Consider the following 23962-nt stretch of genomic DNA (forward strand, 5'->3'; position numbering starts at 1 on the left):
GTGTTTTTCCAGATATATGCAAAAATGTAAATATGACATACAGACGGACCAATACAGTATATCCCAGATTATAATATGAAATTTCATCACTACTGGATAAGCGGTTTCACAGATATGAAGTGTCACATGCTGCAGGGGTTAATAATACAATTAGTATAAAACTACTAAATGCACCGGATCTTCAGTAATTAAGAGAATTGTTTGGCTTCACAAAAACATTATGACAGCACTGCCCACTTTTTAGTGTCTTTCATTATTACTAAAGATGTTACAATGAAGTGTTCTGTTGAAGCTATCATTACGAGATCCAAAAACCAATGGGAAATCATGTGCGCGGGTAGCTCCTCGGCTGCGTGCCTGTTGAGCTTCGAGTGCATAACCCTATAATGAACAGTAATCACTTCCAGAATTGAAAATGATGTTGCATGCACAGACGGGATTTGTGTCCTGAATGTGTGGGGGAGGCATAGATTACCTGTAAAAACGCTTTCCAATCACTAAAAAAGTGTTATTGTCTATTTGCTATCTACAAAGCCTACTAATACTCCCTTTGTGCTATTACTTTGAAAAGCGACTTTACATTTTTTGTGTTGATACAATAAAATTATTGAAGAATGTTTCTTTTTGGGGAACATTTGTTTGGTATTTGTTTTAAATTGTTTTGTGATCAAACCTTTGGTTTTAATAAGGTTCTTACTCCTTGCTTCCCTGTATGTGTGTGCTGTAAAGCTACTCAACCATTGCCCAGTACAAATAACTGTGTTCTAAAAAATGTATACTATTTTTCTTTAGGCGTAAATCCTGAAGTGGCGCGATCACGGCTACACCCCAACTTCAACCTATCTCCTGTAACACGATTTCAAGTCAAATTTCATTTTTAATTAGAAAGCCGACTTTGTTGAGCTATATGATTAAAATCGTATGACACAGTAGGATAAGTGGAAAAGGTTTACGTTTGGAAATAGTTACCGATTCATTTAACTAGAAAACATACTCGTCAGCTCTTTATATAATATTTATTGTTTGTAAAAAAGATCTCAATACTATCCGTTAGGCTACTTAGATTTGATATACTGTATACATTTTTATCAGTATATAAAACAAGCAGCTTGTGGAAAAAATTGTTTTTTGCTTCACAATGAACTTCACAAAAAAGTTTGTAGATGACATTCAAAAGCACCTCTACCTGTTTAGTTTAAATGACTGTTAAATACATTTTTATCTGTAAATTAATTTTTTGGAAATGTACCCAAACCGGAACGGCAGCATTGATATTTATTGCTTTACCACAATTTCTTCTTAGGCATCAAATTATTTTTTGTTTATTAATGCAAACAAATAAATAATAAAGATGGTTCTCCCCAAAGTTTCTCAGTATTGAATATTGATATTACTTCTTACAGCAATACAGTATGTGCAAACCTAGGATTGACATGTTAAGAGCTGAAAACAATTAAAAAAGGTCTAATTAAGCAAATGACCAGTTCAATTAAGGGTCTTGTTAAGTAATTGAGAGCTCAGCTGGAATGAAAACCAGCAGACACAGGGGTCCCCCTGAGGACCAGGATTGAGAACCACTGCAGTAGAAAACCACAGAACAAAAGCTGGTTCAAAGTAAGTGGGAACCCTCAAATGACAATCCAGTGCTGTTCCTTATCTTAATCCTAATGCACTTCTAGTCGGTGTCTCCCTAATGTACACTATGCCACTCAATTGCTACCTACTATACGCTTTTCCTCTCTATGGTTTGTCTAATTAAGATCCCAGTAAAACCTAGAATGGCTCAAACTTCTCTGTAATGGGAGTCGGTTTGTGATGCATGCATCGATTCAAAAAACAGTAATCTGATGGAGTAATGCTGTGTCCAGTTTGCTATTGGAGTGATGTCTAGATGTTTCTATCATCAACAACTAAAGTGTTAGGTTATTTATTTATTCAAACAGAGCAATTAGGCTTTAAAGAAAGAGAAGCTGAGAACATATACAGAATGAGTGACTACAATCACAGTCCCAGTATATCAGCAACAAAGGACATGTGGATAAAGAGAAAAACAAACAATCACAATAGTGTTTAAGAAATGTGCAGCAGTACATAAAATACACAGGAAACCTGAACAGCAAGCTGAAAGAATGTAAAACACATTGTATTTGGCAGCACTTTGAGGGACCTGGCATTCTCTAGTAGTCTATTTATATGGTTCTGTAGTTGCTTTTATTAACACATTTCCTGGACTCAACCCCTCCTCCCCAAGCAAGCGAGTACAGCGATGCAATTTTGCTAAAAATAAGAATTTCATTATTTGATCCTTCTTTCTATGTAAATAGCAACTGGTTTAAAACACCTGAGGATACTTATAAGGGGAGAAACTTCAAGTTGGTGCCATGTAATCATTGTGCTGCCATAGAGATCAGTGCTAGGACCCCTGCTGTTTCTAATCTAGATTGGGGGATGATTAGCAAACTTGTAAAATTTGAGAATGACACAAAGCTTGTCTGTTTTCAGCCACCCAGGAAATTTAAAAGGATTTAGACAGTATACATAACTGGTTAGAAAATATGGCAAATTAAATTGAATTAATTTGGGATTCAAATGCAACTGGGTGGTATTGAACTAGAACAGGCCCACCAAGAGAAATACCTTGGTGTGTAAGATTTATTTCTGTCAGCAATCAAACAGTGTGAAGAAGCAATCAAAAAGGCAAACAGAACATCTGGTCCTAAAGTCAAAAGTGTAAAGTACAAATCACAGGAGGTTATGCTGAGGTTGTGTAATGTACAGGTGAGGTTGTGTGATGTACAGGTGAGGTTGTGTAATGTACAGGTGAGGTTGTGTAATGTACAGGTGAGGTTGTGTAATGTACAGGTGAGGTTGTGTAATGTACAGGTGAGGAATGTACAGGTGAGGTTGTGTAATGTACAGGTGAGGTTGTGTAATGTACAGGTGAGGAATGTACAGGTGAGGTTGTGTAATGTACAGGTGAGGTTGTGTAATGTACAGGTGAGACAGAATACTGTGTTCAGCCCCATCATACAAAACGGTTCAAATCACACAAACCCAATTAAGTTAATTAACCAGACCCACCTTGACATCCCAGTTGACCACTTTGTGGCCAGTCAGTCTGCCATCGTAAAGGTGGTTAGGAGACAGGTCGAGGCAGATGTGGTTTTTACAGGCCTGGAGGAAAGAGGAGGGTGAGAGCAAGCTGGTCGGTTACAACAAACAAGGTTACATAAATCTAATAAAACCCCATTCTACTCTAGTGTAGGGAGCAGAGTTTCTACTGACCACATCCTCTAATACTGCTAAACATGGACAGCTACTGTATGGCAGGAAGCGTCTATACTTAACCACATAATTTAGAGTTTTGTATAGCAGCTTTAAGAGACGAGCTATGGCAGTGAGCACCAGAGTACAATGCAGTCAAGCTGGTCAGTGCCTGCCCAGTTGCGATTAACCCTGAACATTGGAACTGGACTGATGAGGCCTCACCTTATTCTTCTGGATACGTAAATAAAATTTACCCCTTCACAGCGTTGCCCTGTACAGAATAGATGAAATACCGAAGCACTGGACTGAATCCCTGAACTGAATTGAATGATGGGTCTGTTGTATCAGACATCCTGCCTCCCGCTCCATCCAGTTTGTACCTTTGGAGTGTAGTAGAGCAGCAGTTTGCTGTTGAGGTCTGACAGCTCCCCGTCTGACTTGAAGGGGGACACGCTGTTGGGTCCTGTGCAGAGACAACAGGGAGAGATACTGAGAGCAGACACAGAGTGCTTCTTATTATGGTTTATTCATTGCCACTCCTACAGCTCCCTAAGGGAGACAGGTTACAACCAAACAAGGAATCTTTAAAATTATTATTATTCATTTTCTGGTTCAAGCATTAATTACACATATTTCCCAATTTAATAGTATTTCCCAAGTGTGTTATAAACAAGCATAGGACAATATGGGTCTGCTATACTTGCATCAGTAAGAAGTTAAAAGAAGATATTGTCATGCTCTTCTTTAGATCAAAAGCCCTCTCCTCTCCCCATGGAGTCTTTGCTATTGTAACAACATCTTACAGAACCCCTGGCATAACTTATATTTCCCCTGTTAGACACTCTACAAAGCATCTGTCTAAGGGGAAATACAGCAAGTCACAACCAGTCAAACTGATCTCACATTTGAGTTAAAACGCTGCTTCAAGTCCTGTTAAATTCCAAGCCATTAGAGTAGTTCGGTTTACTCTTAATTGTCAGATAGCTACAGGCCTTTGTTTTTTCTAGCTTCCTTTCCACCTTGTTCTTGTTGCGCAAAATGCAACATTTTTGGTATTTTAACAAACAGTATTTAAAAAAAAAACAAAAGCACTTTCAAATATTTGTTCATGACAAAAGTATTGGCACCTTACAATAAATTTAATAGAACTAATTTTAAAATATATTCATTAATTGAAAACCATTACACAGTAATTAAGCTGCATGCTAAAGAGGTCATTTCCAGCATCTGTTAAAGAAGAACTTTTCAGCAACACAACAAATGACAGGTACAACAGGTAGGAGAATCATCAGAGCAGCTAAAAATAATCCAAGATTAACAGCCAAGGAAAGAAAGACTTAGAAGCATTTGTAATAGTGCACCAAATAATTGTACAAGAGTTGTATACACATAGACCTGACTGCAAAACAGTTTTAAAGAAAAATTAAATGAAATCGCTTAAAATTTGACAAGAAATATTAACAAGGACAATAGCAATATTCTCTGGTCCAATGAGCCAAATACACGGTTTTCCCAAAAAATGGACCACAGTATGTTTGGAGGAAAAAAAGGGGAAAGCCTTCAATGAAGAAAACCTTATACCTACAGTAAAATACAGAGGTTATTCGATCATGATATGGGTGTGTTTTAGCAGTTTAGGGATGGAGACATTCATGTGACTGAAGATCAAACAAATGCAGCCATGTATCAAAACATTCTACCATCTGCTTGTAGGTTGATTTCAAGACAAAATGAAGATGAAAGTTCTGGGATGGTCTTTGCAATCACCAGATATCAATCCAATAGAAATGCTTTGGACTGATCTGAAAATAATATATGTTTATATATAGTTATGATATATATTGTATATGATATGCTTAGTGCAGCAACACTGACAACAGACTAAAGGTACTGTGGTTCTGTGCAGGGGTTAAGGAGCCCAGATACCTTGCATTGACAGTGCCTGCCTCACCTGCGTTGTGCAGAGCCTTGACCTGGGCAGGCTGCAGGGCCTCGTGGCATACGAAGGCAGTGCCCAGCATGCCCCCCAGGGAGGTGGGAGTCCCCCACTCTGCATCCTGGTTCCCAGCAGGGATGGTGTGGACCAGGCAGTCCTGGGTGCGGGGGCCATAGAAGGAGGCTGGGAAAGATTGGGAGCGGCTCAAGGTTGGTGCTTGACTCAGGAAGGGGGAGTCTGGAGGGTGTGGGGGGGAGGGCAGGGTGGCAGTCGCTGTGGTGGTGGTGGTGGTGGTGGTGGTGGTGGTTCGGTGCCCGGCTGAACCGATACAGCAGGAGGTGAAGGCCTGCAGATAAAAATAGAGAAGAATAAGAATTCAAATTGAATAGAAATGAACCTGCTGGAAGTTCTGGTCTGTCCTGGATAGTTGTGATAGTTAGCTGTTCATACTGGTTTAAGAGACTTGATGTTGGTTGAAGAGCTCCTGTAGTTAATCTAGTGCAAGGTAATAAACAGTCAATTTAAAAGTCCCCTTACATATTCCAATAAGTTTTTATAAGAAACACAAGACGGAACAGACATTTTTCTATAATGAGGTTGCTGGAAAAACTTAATAACCCACTGTGATGGGGTGCAGTCTATTTTGTGGTGGTTTTGTGTTTTTTGTATTGTTTAGAGTGGATATGAGTGAGTTTGGGGTGTGGTTCAGTGAGTGAGTTTGTGTGAGGAATGTGTGGAATGTGCCTGGGCTAATGAGGTGCGAATTGCCCAATTAGCCCAGGCACCTGTATAAAAGGGAGTGGTTGGGTATGTTAGTTGGTGAGTGTTTGTGAGAGCGAGAAGACCTGTGTGAGAGAGTAAGTGGTTCTTTTTTGGTATAGTTTATGTGTAAAGCCTGTTTTTGTGTTTGTCTTTTTGGTTGGCCATCGTGCCTTTTGTTTTGTGTATTTAGTTTAATTAAAAGTCTTTTATGTTCCCTGCATATCCTGACTCTGAGTCTCCTTACCCTGGTCAGCCTGCCACACCCACAATTTTATTTTCTTTAGATAAGATACCCTTCCTATTACCAACTATACGATTTTCTGAAACCTGAAATTTTCGTGGGTTATAAAGTTTTTTTTTTTTTTTTTTTTTTTTTAATGGTAAAATGAAAGAATTTCAGGACACGCTGTGAATTGCTGAAACATTTTACAATCTGTATGAGGCACTGGAAACTTGGAGGCAATTTAACTTCAGTTGCAGGGCCCCTCACATTGATTGGAAGCCTATACACAGAGTGCCTCTTCCTTACCTCATTGAGGGACGGGACTCTGAGCTGAGCAGACTTGCACAGCATTCCATCTACAAAGATATTCACCAGGTTCTGACTGAAGGGGCGCCGCCCGGCAATGTGCACAATATCTACAGAGTGCTGGAGAGAGGGGAGGAGATGTCAATACATTTAAAAATTAGCACTTTTTTTTTTTTTTTTTTACTGTCTTAATATCTTTTTTCTTGTAATTATTGGTAATACACTGCTGAGCACAAGAGTGCGCTGGCACAAAAAAATAGGACACTTTGGCTGATCTAGCCTACATATTACATGTGTATGGCAGGTAACGTACATAAGAGAAACTCCAGAACTCAGTCAAATCACCTTACAAAGACTGATAAAAAAAATTAATATCAAAGAGAACCAATCATCAAAAAAGCTAAGGCTATAGTAAAACAAAACAGAGGATGGAAATTTGTAATTACAGAGTTAGTCAGACCTCACGGAGCTGCTGAGACTGATTGTAACCCTGTGTTTCATACTTCAAAACTAAAAAGAAACAAACAGACAACCTAGGCAAAATTGGCCAAACGCCACAAAAAACCTATCCAAGAACTCTAAGCACAAGGCCTCCTCCTCTCTATTCAGGGGGCTGTAGTTTCTCACCCAGGCCGAGTCACTGAAGGACACGTCGGGCAAAGCGACAGTCATGTAGTCTTTCTTGGTGCAGACCGCCACCACCAGCGTACCCTCAGCTGTGAAGAAAGCCTCGATCCCAGTCCCGCTCGCCGTGAAGAAACTAGGAGCAAAAGCAGAGAGAGACAGAAGTTGTTTAGGAAACTTAAATCATTAGGTCATGTAGTTTGTATTCAATTTATTTCAACTTGTAACCGAGAGAAACAACTAGAAAATGATCCTCAAGGTTTACAAACTGATGATTGTAAAAATCTACCAGTAATGGCAGATGACAGATGCACCACGATTCTGCAAAGTAGCAAAAGACTGGGTTTGCATGGTATCCAACTACCTCTGCTTTCTGTGAGGGAGCGCTTATTTAACCATTACTGATTAGTCAATGAATTTAATTTTAAGCTTGTGTACCCATTGAGAACAAAGCTTTGTTACAAGGAGGTCCTGGATGGTCACTAAATTATCGTAAAAAATTGTGAATCATGTATGGCATCTGCAGCCATTACAGTACACAGAAAATAATAAAATTAATAATAATAAAGCAGTAACTAATCCAAATGGAAGTAGCTTTAACGGGGGAACTACCCGACTCAGGACAGCTAATTCTGCTCTGGTTCTTTCTTGGCCTTCAGCTGCAATCCCCCTCCCCTGTTTCCCAGTTACCTATAGAGCTGTTTCCTGCGTGGTCCCTTGCCCAGTCTGCGTTGCAGGGCTGGCCCGTGCAGAGGCTGCATGTTGAGGCAGAGCCAGGCGTGGAAGGAGAAGCCGTAGCCGGGCCATCGCTGGATAGCAGGGACCATGATGCCGGCCATGCTGGGTGTCAGGTCGAAGTACTGCAAGGCGCTGTCCACCCCCTCGCGCCCGGCCATGGCAGACAGGGCCTGAACCATGCGGCCGCAGTAGGGGTGCGTGGCCCCCGACTCTGGCCTCAGAAGCAGGAGCAGGCGCTTCAGCTCCCCGGGGGGTAGGGAAAGGGCCCCCAGTGACTGCAGCAGCTCGATCAGCTGGTCTGCACACTTCCTGTCCAGGCGGTGGTGGTCAGAGAGCACGTCCAGGAGAGCACTCACGAGCCCCGCCTGCACTGCGGTGGTGCGGTCGCGCAGCGTACCCCCACAGGCCCGGCACAGCCAATCAGAGAGCAGCACCTGCAGGTCACGGGAGGTGAGCTCAGGGATCCACTGCACCAGCAAGAGGAGAGGCTGTTCATTGTTGATCCGCACAGACGGAACCTGAGTGTGGTCTCCTTCCACAGCCTGTAGAAACAGTGCATGAGTGTTGGTCAACAAACAGAACACAACAGGAATACAGGCTACAGCACTTAGCACCACATTAATGGACATGATTCAGGATATTCACAGCTCTGTGGGTCGAGATCAGGGACTGGGAGGCAGTGCTGTCCAGTGGATAGAGCTACAATATTCGGAAGCAGTGTGGTCTAGTGGTTAGAGCCGAGTTCTAGGAGGCAGTGTGGCCTAATGGTTAGAGCTGAGGGACTGGGATGCAGAGTGGCCTACTGTTTAGAGCTGAGGGACTGAGGAGCAGTGTGGTCAAGTCGTTAAAGCTGAAAAACTGGGAGGCAGTGCAGTCTAGTTGTTACAGTGAAGGACTGGGAAGCAGTGTGGTCTAGTGGTCAGAGCCAATTTTCAATACCCACTCAGGAATTTTAAAGTCTCCTCATGTCTAGCCGTATAACTGAATGTAAGACAGATAGTAGAGTGCAGGCAGAAGCAAAATAGATCATGCCTATACAAGGCAAAATTGGGGAACGTGTGTGTTGAAGTGTGCTCTCATTAGAGAATGTAAAGCACATCACATCCACTGCGAGGAGTAGTTTGCTATATATATATATATTCAATTAGGAAAAAAACTGTGATCTCCACCAATGTTCAAAACCTCTCTCTCTATCACATACATACCAGTCCCATTCCTAAAGCTACCCTGAATCAAAAGAACGCTACACTGCACAATATTATATCAAAGGCAATACAACCATCTTTAATCTACAAGCTTGTGATAATGAGCTGTTGGATTTAGAAAAAGATCATTCATCTTAGGATTCATACTCAAGAGCAGTTTACTATATAATGGTTTATACAATTAATGCCTACTCCACAACCCACTCCAACACTGTAGCAGATAGGAGGCTGATAGCTGATATGCCCCTCACGTTTGAGAGTGCATTGTTTTGTTACTGATGGCTTGGCGACAGCACTGTTACCATATTCATGAGCTCCTGGAGGAGTTGCCTGGTTGGCTGGCCCTGGCTCTGTAGCACTTCATACAGGTGAGAGTAGCCAATCCTCTCCTTGAAAACCTCCTTTGGGCAGGACAAAGGGAGAAGCAGGAGTTGTCAACAAGTAGACTCAAATCAATAAAAAATAATTAAATTGGTAGAATCACTTGGAAATATACAACCTTATTTTTAATAAGGAAGTTGTATGCAATGGAAACACAACGAAACTCAGTGAAACTTTGCAGTAATACTACATTACACTGTCCTAAAGTGATACATACTGAAGTCTTATGGCTGTACAGACTTAACAAACGTGCATCCTTACATTGAGCTCTCGATTATGTAATGATATACACAAAATCTAAAGTTGAAACAACATTCCTTGGATCTTTTTGTATATGCTGAACTCAATAGCAGTAAACCTGCAGCATATGTTAACAAGGGTCTGCAAACAGTCCTATCGTAAATGCTGTAAAGCACTGCTAAGAAATAAATAACAATAATTTAGGTCATAATGAGCCACAGGGGCCAGTCAGAGGATGAACGTGCACGATAACTATGAATCCAGAATTACCTTTGCGGACGGAGAGCTGGTCATGATGGCAGTGAGGACTCTGAGAGCATGGACAGTGATGGAGTCGGAGCCTTTCTCAAACACCTAGAAACACAACATGCTGGCGTTAGGTACTGCAGGACTCACTGTGTGGACCCCGCTCTCCATCAAACACCACAGTGGTGCACGGCTCCTACCCTCAAGATCCATTCCTGCCTGGTCTTTGATCCAGTCTGGTTGGAAATTTGTTATTTGACCCATACAGTAGCAGGTTCACTTAACCAATTAGGACCTGCCTGGAATAAAGACCTAAACTGGAATGGATCCTGAGGGGCAGTTGGCTTCGAACTAATAGGTACCAACAAAACATACAGATAAATATTGTGAACGTTGAATTAGGTAACCCAAACAGATTATAAAAACTGATGGGAATAGTAGGCAATTTCTTTTACTTTTAAAGACATACATTTACACAATCTTCCCAAATAAAATGATTTGAAGTTTGAAATACTTTGTTTACACCTGTGATGTTGTTCTCCAAAAAAAGTTCAATGAATATAAAAGCTTTTATTGAGAACAAGTTGATGTATTAACTCCGATTTCAGTGTTTATATTTTATTGAATTTAAATTGACTAACATCAGTTCAATAAGGAGAAGAATGTTCAAGTGTAGGATTCTGTTAATACCAACAGGTTTTGAGAAACACTTACAGGTGAGAGATTAATAAGTTAGATATTCTATTGAGATAAGGTATTTTAGATATATTTCTTAGAAACTTGCACAATAACACAGAGCCCCATTATTGCTATTAATTTTGCATTATAGGATGATCTAATGTACCTTTCAGTTCTGCAGCCATCAATAGGAACAATGACCCCACAAACACCTTGATTGAAACCAGCACAAACAAAAACAACCCGGCCAGGATCCCTCCGCCCACCACAGTAGATCTCCAGAGCACCATCACCCAAACAAATAAACATCACTTCTTTATAGTGCCAACAACCCGTTGCAGACCAGATGCGTGAAACAGCGACAGACTCAATCAAGTCAGGTACTTGACTAAAATCCTCCCCCAGGGGTAGTTGAGATAACAAATGTATTACTTTTGGAGGTTAAAAGAAACTAATCCTGCAATAGTGTGTGTGTGTAATGCAGTATAGGACAGGCATCTGAATTGCTATGGCCAAAAGTTTTGCATCGCCTAGAATTTTAGGATTGTGACAATTAAAAAAAAAAAAAAAAAAAAAAAAAATTATATATATATATATATATATATATATATATATATATATATATATATATATATATATATATATATATATATATACACACACACACACACACACAGACGTGCTCAAATTTGTTGGTACCCTTACAGCTCATTGAAATAATGCTTCATTCCTCCTGAAAAGTGATGAAATTAAAAGCTATTTTATCATGTATACTTGCATGCCTTTGGTATGTCATAGAATAAAGCAAAGAAGCTGTGAAAAGAGATGAATTATTGCTTATTCTACAAAGATATTCTAAAATGGCCTGGACACATTTGTTGGTACCCCTTAGAAAAGATAATAAATAATTGGATTATAGTGATATTTCAAACTAATTAGTTTCTTTAATTAGTATCACACATGTCTCCAATCTTGTAATCAGTCATTCAGCCTATTTAAATGGAGAAAAGTAGTCACTGTGCTGTTTGGTATCATTGTGTGCACCACACTGAACATGGACCAGAGAAAGCAAAGGACAGAGTTGTCTGAGGAGATCAGAAAGAAAATAATAGACAAGCATGGTAAAGGTAAAGGCTACAAGACCATCTCCAAGCAGCTTGATGTTCCTGTGACAACAGTTGCAAATATTATTAAGAAGTTTAAGGTCCATGGAACTGTAGCCAACCTCCCTGGGTGCGGCCGCAAGAGGAAAATCGACCCCAGAGTGAACAGAAGGATAGTGCGAATGGTAGAAAAAGAACCAAGGATAACTGCCAAAGAGATACAAGCTGAACTCCAAGGTGAAGGTACGTCAGTTTCTGATCGCACCATCCGTCGCTTTTTGAGCGAAAATGGGCTCCATGGAAGAAGACCCAGGAGGACTCCACTTTTGAAAGAAACATAAAAAAGCCAGACTGGAATTTGCTAAAATGCATATTGACAAGCCACAATCCTTCTGGGAGAATGTCCTTTGGACAGATGAGTCAAAACTGGAGCTTTTTGGCAAGTCACATCAGCTCTATGTTCACAGACGAAAAAATGAAGCTTTCAAAGAAAAGAACACCATACCTACAGTGAAACATGGAGGAGGCTCGGTTATGTTTTGGGGCTGCTTTGCTGCGCCTGGCACAGGGTGCCTTGAATCTGTGCAGGGCACAATGAAATCTCAAGACTATCAAGGCATTCTGGAGCGAAACGTACTGCCCAGTGTCAGAAAGCTCTGTCTCAGTCGCAGGGTCCTCCAACAGGATAATGACCCAAAACACACAGCTAAAAGCACCCAAGAATGGATAAGAACAAAACATTGGACTATTCTGAAGTGGCCTTCTATGAGTCCTGATCTGAATCCTATCGAACATCTATGGAAAGAGCTGAAACTTGCAGTCTGGAGAAGGCACCCATCAAACCTGAGACAGCTGGAGCAGTTTGCTCAGGAAGAGTGGGCCAAACTACCTGTTAACAGGTGCAGAAGTCTCATTGAGAGCTACAGAAAACGTTTGATTGCAGTGATTGCCTCTAAAGGTTGTGCAACAAAATATTAGGTTAGCGGTCCCATCATTTTTGTCCATGCCATTTTCATTTGTTTTATTATTTACAATATTATGTTGAATAAAAAAATCAAAAGCAAAGTCTGATTTCTATTAAATATGGAATAAACAATGGTGGATGCCAATTACTTTTGTCAGTTTCAAGTTATTTCAGAGAAAATTGTGCATTCTTCGTTTTTTGTGGAGGGGTACCAACAAATTTGAGCACGTCTGTATGTGTATATATATATAGAGAGAGAGAGACAGAGAGAGAGAGAGAGAGAGAGAGAGAGAGAGAGAGAGAGATTGTAACACAGCAGGGAGGGGGTTAATCCTCCCTGCATGAAAAACATGTGAGAATGCACATTTGGTTTAATTTAATTGTTTTGTTTTATTGTTTTGTTAATTGTTTGATTGTTTATTATCCCCTGCACCTGGTAGTAATTGTAAATCAGAACCAGGTGCAGGGTATTTAAGAGAGGCAGTCAGTCTGCTCACTGCTGCTGAGTAGAAGGAGGCAGAAGAGGTGCTCTGCTTCCGAGCAGTCGAGATAAGTGTGTGCAGTGTAAACCTGTGTGGTTTTGTTGAAGCTTTTTTGTGTTACAGGTAAACAGCTTAGCTGTCCTGTGTTATAGTTTAGGTTCCTGTTTTGTGTTTTAGTTATTGCTTGAATAGAGCTAGGTGTTTGTTTTGTTTAGTTTTGTTTTTGTGTGATTATTAAAAATAGTGCGTCAGTGCTTTAAACTCCATTTCTGTGTCCTGGGTCGGTGTTTTAAAGGGGCAACGAACCCGAGTGGGTGCGGCTCATTTACATTATACAGTATATATATACAGTATATATATACAGTATTATATATATATATATATATATATATATATATATATATATATATATATATATATATATATACATATATACACAGCCAAACCTGTATTAAAGGGACCACTCAAGGGACAGTCTAATAGTGGCCTCTTAACACAGGTGGTCTCTTAAAAGAGGGCCCATGAAATGAATTTTGTATTTGTCTCTGACATGCTTTCCTGTAATTATGTATGTCTTACATACACTGTAAAAGCCAGAAGATGTAATAAGAACAAAAGGAAGTATGTAATTTAATAACATTCACTTAGATAATGCATTTACAAAACACATTTTTTTGTGAGAGTAATGAATGCTTGCCTGTCTCAGGTCACACAAAATGTTTTAAATCCTTTGCACATTTCAATGCCTATGTCTGCCTTTCAGGTAGGCCTACGTGTTGATTCACTGCATCCTGAAACCAACACCAGCATAAGCATAAGATCTTTTTCAATCACTGCGCTCATTGTTTTGATACTCTTATAAGTATGGCTTGAGTTTTTCTGTGTTTATTTTCCTTTTAACGGTTTGCCTTTAAGTCTTAAACCGCTACATCCTAAATTATGAGAACATTCTGTTTAATTAGCGGGAAAGAACAAGACAACACGAAACTGACACATTGGAAGCTACCTAGTTCCCAGGCAACTGCGAGAATGAAATGCAAGTTAAAAGTAGCATCTGGGGGAAGTGATTAATGTCATTGCTTGCTCTTGTGTTCGAATAATGAAGAAGGTGAAACAGAATCAGCAAGTCAATCAAGGACATCAAGGTAAAAAGAAGCGACTTTGTTTAGTAATTAACAGTTTAATTAAAATACTGAATCGGCTCAAAACAAAGTCACGTGAACAAAAATGCTGTATCTGCGTCTTTCTAGTGCCGAATTTTTCAGCAGTTTTTCTGGCACTTACTGTCTTTACAAGTTTAATAACTTTAATTCTGTCATCTAGGGAGGTCCTTTTGTTTCTCCACGTTTTCTCTCTCCCTTTACAAGACAGTGCTGTAGTTTTATTGATTACTGATAAAAGAAAGTTAAAATGGTTACCGTATTCCTTTGAATTTAGGACGTTCCATTTAAAACCATATTTTTCTTATAACAATAGCCCTGTGTAAGGGTGCTTAATACAGGTTTGAGTCCGTTGCTGGGTAACAGAATAGTGGTCGCTTTATTACAGTTCAATAAAAGCACAAATACCATTGGGAGGACTTTAAAGTGCTCTCTTAGACCAGGTGGTCGCTAAATAAAGGTGGTCGCATGAGCAGGTTTGACTCTATCTATCTATCTATATATAAAAATAAATAATGAACATAATTTAGATATTTTATTCAACACCATGCAATCAAAGAAACTACAAAATATCACAAAAGCTGATCGGAAGCCATAATAGTTAGATTTCGAAATGTCACATTTTCAATTTTTGTCATTTTTCTTAAAGTATATGGAAAACTACAAAACGACATGTAATTTAATATGCTAGCATAACATTAGTCAGCAGGTTTCATTCGACTTTTGAAGCAACATTTGATCATTCTAAGGGTAATGCAAAACCTTTGGCCATAGCTGTATTGTGCATCACTTTTACGCACAGAAATGCCCCAGTATACAAGACCCGCTACAAAAACCCTTGTTTCCACATGTGCTCGTCAGCAGGCAAACCTTCTGCCACACTTCTTGTGTCAGTGGGATACGGAAATGATGACCAAAATGGGTCACAATCGCACCACAATCATTATGTACATCACATCTGTGGCTAAAGGGCAGACGGCTGCTATCCACGTCTACTCGGCCTGGCTTGGGGAAACACGGCTCCAAGTTGGACTTGATTAATTTGAGGATGGCTGACCTGGAGGTCTACTGTAAAGCAGCACCCAAACGGAAAGGAAATCCCAGCCTGTGTTGAGTTTGACTACACCCCTCCGAGCAAACCCAGGAGCACACCACCACACAACACCACATGCATGCTTTTCATTAGCACTCAATTCAAAACAAGTTTAATTAAACACATTCCTAAACAGCATACCAAAACTGAAAAATTAACAAACTTAAACAAAAAATAAAAAATAACAACACTACTAATAATTTAGCACAAGCTCCCAACAGGGAAGTGGCACTATCTGAAGGTCTTCCCCCACATAGCTTCAGAGGAGAGGAGGGGACAGAGAGAAGGGAACAAACCACCACCTGAACAGAGCAGCTGCATGAGCTGCAATACCCTCTGGTATTGCAGCTTTGACATGTGATTACCAACTTCTCATAAATATTTAATTAAACTATCTTGTATTCCACTTAAATCAAATAAGAACAATCTATAGCATTCTTTATTTTTTTTTTACACAAGTATAATGTAACTTAATCAAAGTAATAGATACAGTAACCTTAATAAAACTGACCAATTACTTTTCTCCTAGCTAGCGCTGTTGTAGGCTTACACAAACCAGAGGTTCTGTGACCACTGCACAATTTTCATATTCTAATCTGTGAGTGCTGCAGTTCTAAACTCTGCATTCCATAGAGCCTGGGGAAACTGAAGTCTGCAGAGAGACAGAAGATGCTGGTACTAGCCCCACTCATAAGGAGGTCAGAGTTTCCTGCTAACAGCAGTGTTCTGTGACGGGGGGGAGGGGGGCAGGGATTAATACCTGGTTGATATCAATTTCTGTCAGTAACTGTGTAGTGAGATCACATGCGCCATCGCACTCCATCTTACACCTACTGCTCACATAAAGCTGTTATAGAGGGGTGTTAGAGACATAGGAGAGAGAGAGAGAGAGAGAGAGAGAGAGAGACAACATCAGCAAAACGCTTTCACCTCAAATTCTTTTGGAGTTATAAGGAGACAGAAAAAAACACGTTCTGCAAATATTTAGTGTACAAGCCTCTGTACGTGGACTTTTCCCCATATAAAAAAACGCCCGTCTTCACACTCAAATCTGGGCCCATTATACCTCTTTTCCACTGTACAACTGAGCTGCACAAGGGTCGCGTCGGGCTGGCTCAGGAGACTTAGGAGCCTAGTTGTTTTTCCACTGCAGATCCCGAGCCATCACGCACAATGAATGTCTCGAGTCACATATAGATGCAGTATTAGAGGTGCTGTATTTGACTTGAGAATGGAGGATCCAGAGGTTACGGTTGTGTTTTTCTTCATTTTTGTTCTTCATATATTAATGAATACAATTCTACAGCTTCCCAAGGTGTACTTTTCTCTCCTCCGACTCCCTGCACGCCATGTTGTTTGTCTTCCTCGAATGTACGGACTGACCCATCGCAATAATGAAAATCATTAACTCCGTCCCTGGCACTGCTTGGCTCCAAGTTAGATTCAGATGTGTTGTGAGGCCAGTGTTTCACAATTTGGTTCTCACTCAGCTCGACAAATAGCCAGCGGAAAAGAGGTAAAGAGCACAGGACGAGGCGATATCCTTCTCTGTTTTGGTAAAAACCTTTAATCTGTTGCTTAGAGAAATAGAGGTCAATATAAATCAATGAAATAACCCTATATGTATCCCACTGGTGTCCCTATTCCCCCCCACTCACCTCCCCACCCAGGGGTGATTTATTAACCTTATTAATATCACTGAAGATCTGCCACTGCCATTAGATCACTAAAACATTGCTGTTTTCTACATTTAATACAAATTCCAGCATAACCCTAATAGTGTGTGAACTGAAGAGTTGGACCCTTTATAAAAATAGTAGTAGTAGTAATAATAATAATAATAATAATAATAATAATAATAATAATAAATCAGTTTTTTGATGTGTTTTCATTTCCTGATCATAGCAGAGAAACCTCTAAATCAAGTCGTTTCCAGTCATTGAAATTGCTTTTGAATTCTGGCAGGGGCCTCGTCCTCCAGAGCCGTTCATAATTCTATTGTCTGTTCAAATGATCTAGACAATGGACAATCTAAACACTGTGTACAAAAGTGCGAGTGAGTCTCCTTAGTGCATTTCAATCTGTAAATATATGTGTAATACCCAAAAGGGTTCTATTCAGTGACTTAAATGACGGTGGTGTTTAGATCCATTGAATACAACCCCCTGCATATTAGGGGACGTCTTTAAAATTCAAAAGAAAAAGGGTTATAGTTATTCCAGTAATAAATGTTGAACATTTTAAAACACAAACACCGTACAATATGTATAACAAATGTAAAATATAGCCATAGCATAACTGTTTTTGTGGCTCTATAAGACTGTACTCACAGTCCACACAGACACACACACAGCTCCACCCCACCTTGCTGTTCTGTATCAGTCTCAGAATGTGCTCGAAACAGTTGTTATTCAGAAATATGGCCTGAAGGACAGGCCGATCAGCGCAGTTTAACATCTCTGGGATGGCACCTACAAAACAAGCATATACACAAATAAGACCACTCCTTTACACAGAGCCATTGCAAATACATCCATTAAAAGGTGAAGTTCAATAGTAATTATTTTTTTTTTTTTTTTTTTTTTTACTTCACTTGTAGGAAAAATTCCCATCTTATAGACCTTTGTACTTTATTCTTTAAATAAATGCTATTTTGCACACCTTTATACCATATATATGCTTGCACATTGTCACTGCACTATACTGCATGTGTGCTGGTCGGAACTGATTTTGGTGCCTCTGTGTCCCTTGTCCTCAGAGAGGACTAACTGGGTGCGCACAAAGCCAGCTGTGTGGGACTCACTGAGCATGTTGATGCGGAGGGTGATAAGCCGGTCCTCCCAGTCTCTTGCCTCCCCCTCCCCAGCTCCCGCGCCAAGGTGATCAGAGTTGAGGACCCGGAAGTAGCTGTCCAGCACGGTCCTGATGTCCACTTGCCGCTGGTCCAGGCTGCTGGCGTGCAGGAGGTGGATCACGGCGGTCAGGCACTTCAGGGTCAGCTGCAACAGCTGGGGGTCCTTCATTTCCTGGTTACAGCAGGAACTGAGGACCCCCATGAGGTCACCCACCGCTGAGGGGACGATGGCCAGCAGGGCATTCCTCTATGAGAAACACATAAAACAATTTTTTTTTGTCTGTGTCCAACAAATGTCACTGGACATACATAACAAATGGAAATACATAACAGGTATCACTTCAGCAAACAGCCATCAATACCTGATGAAAGTACCTGACATTTTGTTTCAGGTTTTAAACAATCCTGTCATGAGTCAGGTGGCAAGTGATGTTTAAATATGAGGCACCGATGAAGCAGCTGGTGTGAGAGTGCTTGCTTGTGTTTGAATTCAGATCACCCTCAGCTCTGAAATGTGAATGAATACAGATGCTTCTCTGTCTAAGGTTCAACCTGCAAGCACACATTTTCCTATCAACTTACACATGCAAATTAACTTCCTTTGCAAAATTAGATGATACTCAAATCCAGACGAGCATCCTTGAAATGCCCTTCCTCCCTCTACATGGGGTATTAATTACACCCTGTCCACCTACGCCACTGCTATATGAACTGTCTGTTCTGAGTTTTTTCTGACACAGTAATTACATGACTCGCGCTCAATTAGCTATTCCAATCCCTAGACTAGGAAGCCTAAGAAACTCAATACTATTGTATCACTTAAGCTCAACAACAACAACCAACAACCAACAACTACAGATGTCATCCTGTTAAGTACTGCAGTCTTGCTGCAAAAGAAAACATAAATACAAGACATGAAATAAATACTGTATATTTCAACTCTCCATGCCTAGAAATCTTTGAATTAAAGAAAACTGCTTGTATTTTTTTTTTAGGGTAGCCACCCATGTAAGGCAAAACTGAAGGGCAGGGCAGCAGATTCATCTCGAGCTTTGCTCTGTGCATTACAACATATGTGTTGATGAGCACAGCCCAGCAGTCAGTGCTCAATGGAGCCTTACCCTTCAAATCTCCTTTTAGACTGCTACAAACTGAACTCTACAAAGAGAAGCGGGTTACCTTACAGCCGATGATGATGGCGCCGTACAGGTGGACCAATCGCACCCTCAGGATCTCTGGCAGATTATCACTGTCCTTGAAGCTCTCTGTGGAACCAAAAGAAGATCTAATTTAGAGAGACTGGCTTAACGCAGCTTCTAATTACTCTGGGTAACGGAAACTCTTATCCTTCACGACTTGTCTATAAGTCACTACTGTGGTAGATCCTTTTTTTTTAAATGAATGTTGAATAACTTAAGTAAAAAGGTCAAATAAAATGCGCAAGCAGAAGATTAAGGGGTAGATATACTAAAGCATTGTGTCTATCGCAATCGTTGCAAACCAGTCGTTAGTGTAGCGTGAAATGTACTAAACAAACGCAACGCCGTTAGCATCATTTAAATGAATGCTTTTCAGCTGCAGCTCTTATTTGCGCTTTAGCCTTAAATTAATATGTAATTCTGTGCGTTCCTGCAGAAACTGAAGAATGAATCTATGAAAAAGACCTAGGAGTTTATGTTGACTCAGAAATGTCTTCATCTAGACAATGTGGGAAAGCTATAAAAAAGGCCAACAAGATGCTCGGATATATTGTGAAAAGTGTTGAATTTAAATCAAGGGAAGTAATGTTAAAACTTTACAATGCATTAGTAAGACCTCACCTAGAATATTGTGTTCAGTTCTGGTCACCTTGTTACAAAAAGGATATTGCTGCTCAAGAAAGAGTGCAAAGAAGAGCGACCAGAACTATCCCGGGTTTAAAAGGCATGTTGTATGCAGACAGGCTAAAATAATTGAATCTATTCAGTCTTGAACAAAGACGACAACGCGGTGATCTGACTCAAGCATTCAAAGTTCTAAAAGGTATTGACAATGTCGTGTCACAGACGGTTCTGGCACGTCCATTTTGTGCTATAAGTCATTAGATCCTTTTGCATGGAAGGCCTCGGTTGCAAGGGTGTGGGGTTCTTTGATGGACCCAGATTCATTTAAAATGTGTTTGCCCACTGACAATGAAAATGTAGAGATGGGAGCCCAGCTAACAAGATTTAAGTTTTTGCAGGTATCAGGCTTTTAAAGACTGTCACCCACACCTGTGAGCAGAAACTGACCCAAGACTGTCACAGCTACTGGAAGCAGGACAATCTTTGGGATACAAATTGAACATTTGTGAAACTGCAACAAGTATTGTAATGACTATAATGTGTTTTAAAGAATATACAACCATTAAAAATATTATTAGCAGATCTCTGTAAGGCCTGTGAGAAGGAGTTCATTGCACTGAAGGTCAGACTGACCTGCTGAAAGTTCCAAACCTCCCTTATCAGGCAAAAGCATCTTTTTTAATTAGACTCAGAGTCTCAAAACATTCTGATCCAGCGAAAGCAGAATGGTAGAATCTATGGAGCACAGTTAATATGCTACAAGCAATCGAACTAGGTTTGATTATAGTAAGAAAAAACAGAAGTATAAGAAACCTAATATAATAACCTAATATAAATAAGAAACCTAATATAATAACATTAAGTAAATGTATGAGCAGTCCTAAGTTTAAATATTCAATTAATATTAATAATAAAAACTTCTTGCCTTCGGTGTGTATCAATGAAGTAAAACAGAATTGCAGTTTATAAGAGATTGCTATATTGACATATCTGAATTAGAACTACATGTTATAAAATAATTTAAAGTATAAACTGTAACTCTAACAGTAAACTTGCTGAAGGAATAAAACTAATGTTGTAACCTCATTCTCACCTGCTTGTAGTAAAAGCAGTGTTGAAGATGACTCATTGGTTTTGGCTGATGAAGCAGGGATTTTTTCTGATGGTCAGCAATTTAAAAGCCAAGATCATCTCTATAATGACCAATCTCGTTAATATTAAAGAACGGAAATACCTTTCGGATAACAGAAGATAGGAGTTTATCTTACAATAATCATTTTCTATCTATAAACAGAAATGAATTAGAACCTGGCAGGAAGAGATGGGAATGGAAAGAGTAGGACGTGTTAATACGTTCAGTTAGATATTGGTTTGAAATAATGAGTATTGAAAAATACTTATGATAGTGTTTCATATTAATCAACTCTAAAACTGGCAAAAAGCAAAGGTTGTCTTAAAACCTGCTTTGACTGGATTTTGTATGAACAGTGAAGAAGGTCAGACTTAGTTCAGTCACTGTAGCACTATGGCACTCTGGTATATTAATGCTAGCCTGTATTTAGATATAAATAACTAGACCTTCTATTACAATCTTGAAAGATTTATCAATGGTGTAAAATAATATTACAATTTCTGGGAGCAACTGTTATACTGAAGTAACTTAATTAGAAATACATCTTATAATGCCATTTAAAGATAAACTGTTGAAAGAACATAGTAAAAGTTTATTATAACAGAAGCATGGCACTGACAATATTGCAACCATACTGTTGACACATTTGCGATACTGTTCATTTCATTTAATCGATTTATGAATTAGTTCAGTTTCTCCAACTAAACAAAAAGTATTGACATAACTATATAAATTAAACCAAAGAATATACATGTTTATCTTATATAAAGATTTTACTGTGGTAATAAACAGGTTATATTAATAAAGGTACTTATTTACAGGGAAACGGAAGAATTTAAAAGTGAAAGAATTAAATGTTTGTTTCAGACACACAGTATAATTCTGGAAGGGCATTAGACCTTCAAAAAATAAAGCTTAGTCTTTGGCACCTCAAAGCAGGATTTGGTGTTGACTCTTAAAAGCGGGATTTGCCAGCCTTGGATGATAACCAACGGAAGTTGCTTTAAGAAAGACAGGAGTATGTATCTCATTATATTATAAGAAAATAATGAGAGCAGAGTTATAAAAATTAGGATGTAAGTGTTTTTTGTATTATCTGAAAAGATACCGGTCCAGGTGTCTCTTGAATCGGCCAAAAAATGACTTTATGCAGTGATTTTGGAAAAGTGCTTACAGTGGAGTTTCATATTAATTAAAACACTAGCCTTGGCAAGTAAACAAGGTGTGTGGAAACCTGCTTGTGCAGGGGAATTTTTAGAAAACGAGAGAGAGGTCAGGCTTGGTCCAAGCATGGTACCAGTTAATACAAGGCTATTATATATAACATGTTTATTATAGCTTAAATTTAAATGAAACTAATTGAACTGACCACTGTATGCTTATTCAAAGGCAGTCTTTGTTCCATACTTTGTTAATACACATTGTATATGAAGTTAAACTGGCCCATTGTCAACAGACTGAAAAGGTAACATAATATGTGGCTAGGAGGGTCATATATTTTTTGACTAAATAATAATATAATTTTACCTTAATATAATCAAATAGAGCTGGTGTTATATTCAATCATTCAATCAGTTTTGAAAAAGGAGTTGAACAGATCCTTCTAGAATGTATCATTAACTTAAAGATAAGAAATGTCAAGGCCAAGTGATGATTAGATTTACTTGGACCCTGATGTATTCAATGGAGGGAAAATCCTATAAAAACCAAGGTAAAACCCCAGTGAGCGCTCAACTTGCCAAGTACAAGCTGATGTGATCCATGCTCTGAAAGATCTCTGAAAAACTGATTGCTGTTTGGTCGTATTCACAAGTCTCTGCCTTTTGAAGACAGTTCTTATTTTTCAATATATCTTGCACTACACTTCCATATACTGGAAGGTAAGCATATATTTGAATTTAATCTCTCTTTTATATTGATGCATTGCTATAAGGTATAGAAATTATGTTTTAGTCTTAAGAGAGTGATATATATTGAATGTTCTAGAATTTAGTGGTGGGAGTTTTTAGCTTTATGCATGTATTGCCTAAGGGCAAAGCATATAATTGACCATATTTGTATTACTGTATTGAAGTATTAATGCTGTTAAACCTGTAAAGGCACCAGATCGCCTGGACTGCGTATTACTTGGGATTTACGGTGGTCTGTGCAACCAACCAATCCAATTTTCAACATAAGCATTTAATAAACCGAAAAGAGCACTAATACTGCTCTAATTCGTTAAAACTTCAAATTAAATGTGTCTGTGTGATTTTCTTTATTATTAAAAAGTCATCTGGATACGTTGCAAGCCCAGTGCACGAACAAAACCACTACAGGAGTTTGAAACATCTTTATGTCCTCCTGAACGTCTCCCCTGAGTAAAAGAGTGTGCTCCGAACATATACATAAATAAAAAGAGTACGTTGCGATAATTCCTGACAGTCGACCCAGGGGACTTTTTCGACCTGAAAAAAGAAACCAGGACCAGGGGTCACAAATGGAGATTAGATAAAGGGGCATTCAGAACAGAAAATAGGAGGCACTTTTTTTTTTTTTACAGAGAATTGTGAGGGTCTGGAACCAACCCCCCAGTAATGTTGAAGCTGACACCCTGGGATCCTTCAAGAAGCTGCTTGATGAGATTCTGGGATCAATAAGCTACGAACAACCAAATGAGCAAGATGGGCCGAATGGCCTCCTCTCATTTGTAAACTTTCTTATGTTCTTATGTTCTAAATTTGCAAAAACAGGGTGGAGACAGTG

At 39.4% G+C, this 23962-nt stretch overlaps 1 protein-coding gene across 3 annotated transcripts in view; it reads right to left on the reverse strand.

Annotated features, from left to right (window-relative positions):
* LOC117394352 (neurobeachin-like protein 2) overlaps positions 1 to 23962 on the reverse strand; it is a 137857-nt gene that overhangs the window by 51389 nt on the left and 62506 nt on the right. For 2 of the 3 annotated variants that reach the window (XM_033992524.3, XM_033992525.3), the window contains exons 7-18: positions 19442 to 19527; positions 18212 to 18509; positions 17773 to 17879; positions 16169 to 16255; positions 9953 to 10036; positions 9364 to 9462; positions 7809 to 8398; positions 7122 to 7254; positions 6495 to 6614; positions 5219 to 5549; positions 3648 to 3730; positions 3082 to 3174 (exon numbers count right to left, since the gene is read on the reverse strand). In XM_033992524.3, coding sequence (XP_033848415.3) covers positions 3082 to 3174; positions 3648 to 3730; positions 5219 to 5549; positions 6495 to 6614; positions 7122 to 7254; positions 7809 to 8398; positions 9364 to 9462; positions 9953 to 10036; positions 16169 to 16255; positions 17773 to 17879; positions 18212 to 18509; positions 19442 to 19527 — 2111 coding nt within the window. The remainder of the gene's footprint in view (positions 1 to 3081; positions 3175 to 3647; positions 3731 to 5218; positions 5550 to 6494; positions 6615 to 7121; positions 7255 to 7808; positions 8399 to 9363; positions 9463 to 9952; positions 10037 to 16168; positions 16256 to 17772; positions 17880 to 18211; positions 18510 to 19441; positions 19528 to 23962) is intronic. The other variant, XM_033992526.3, reaches the window with a different exon arrangement.

This window comes from Acipenser ruthenus, chromosome 3, assembly GCF_902713425.1.
Source record: "Acipenser ruthenus chromosome 3, fAciRut3.2 maternal haplotype, whole genome shotgun sequence".
Taxonomy (NCBI): domain Eukaryota; kingdom Metazoa; phylum Chordata; class Actinopteri; order Acipenseriformes; family Acipenseridae; genus Acipenser; species Acipenser ruthenus.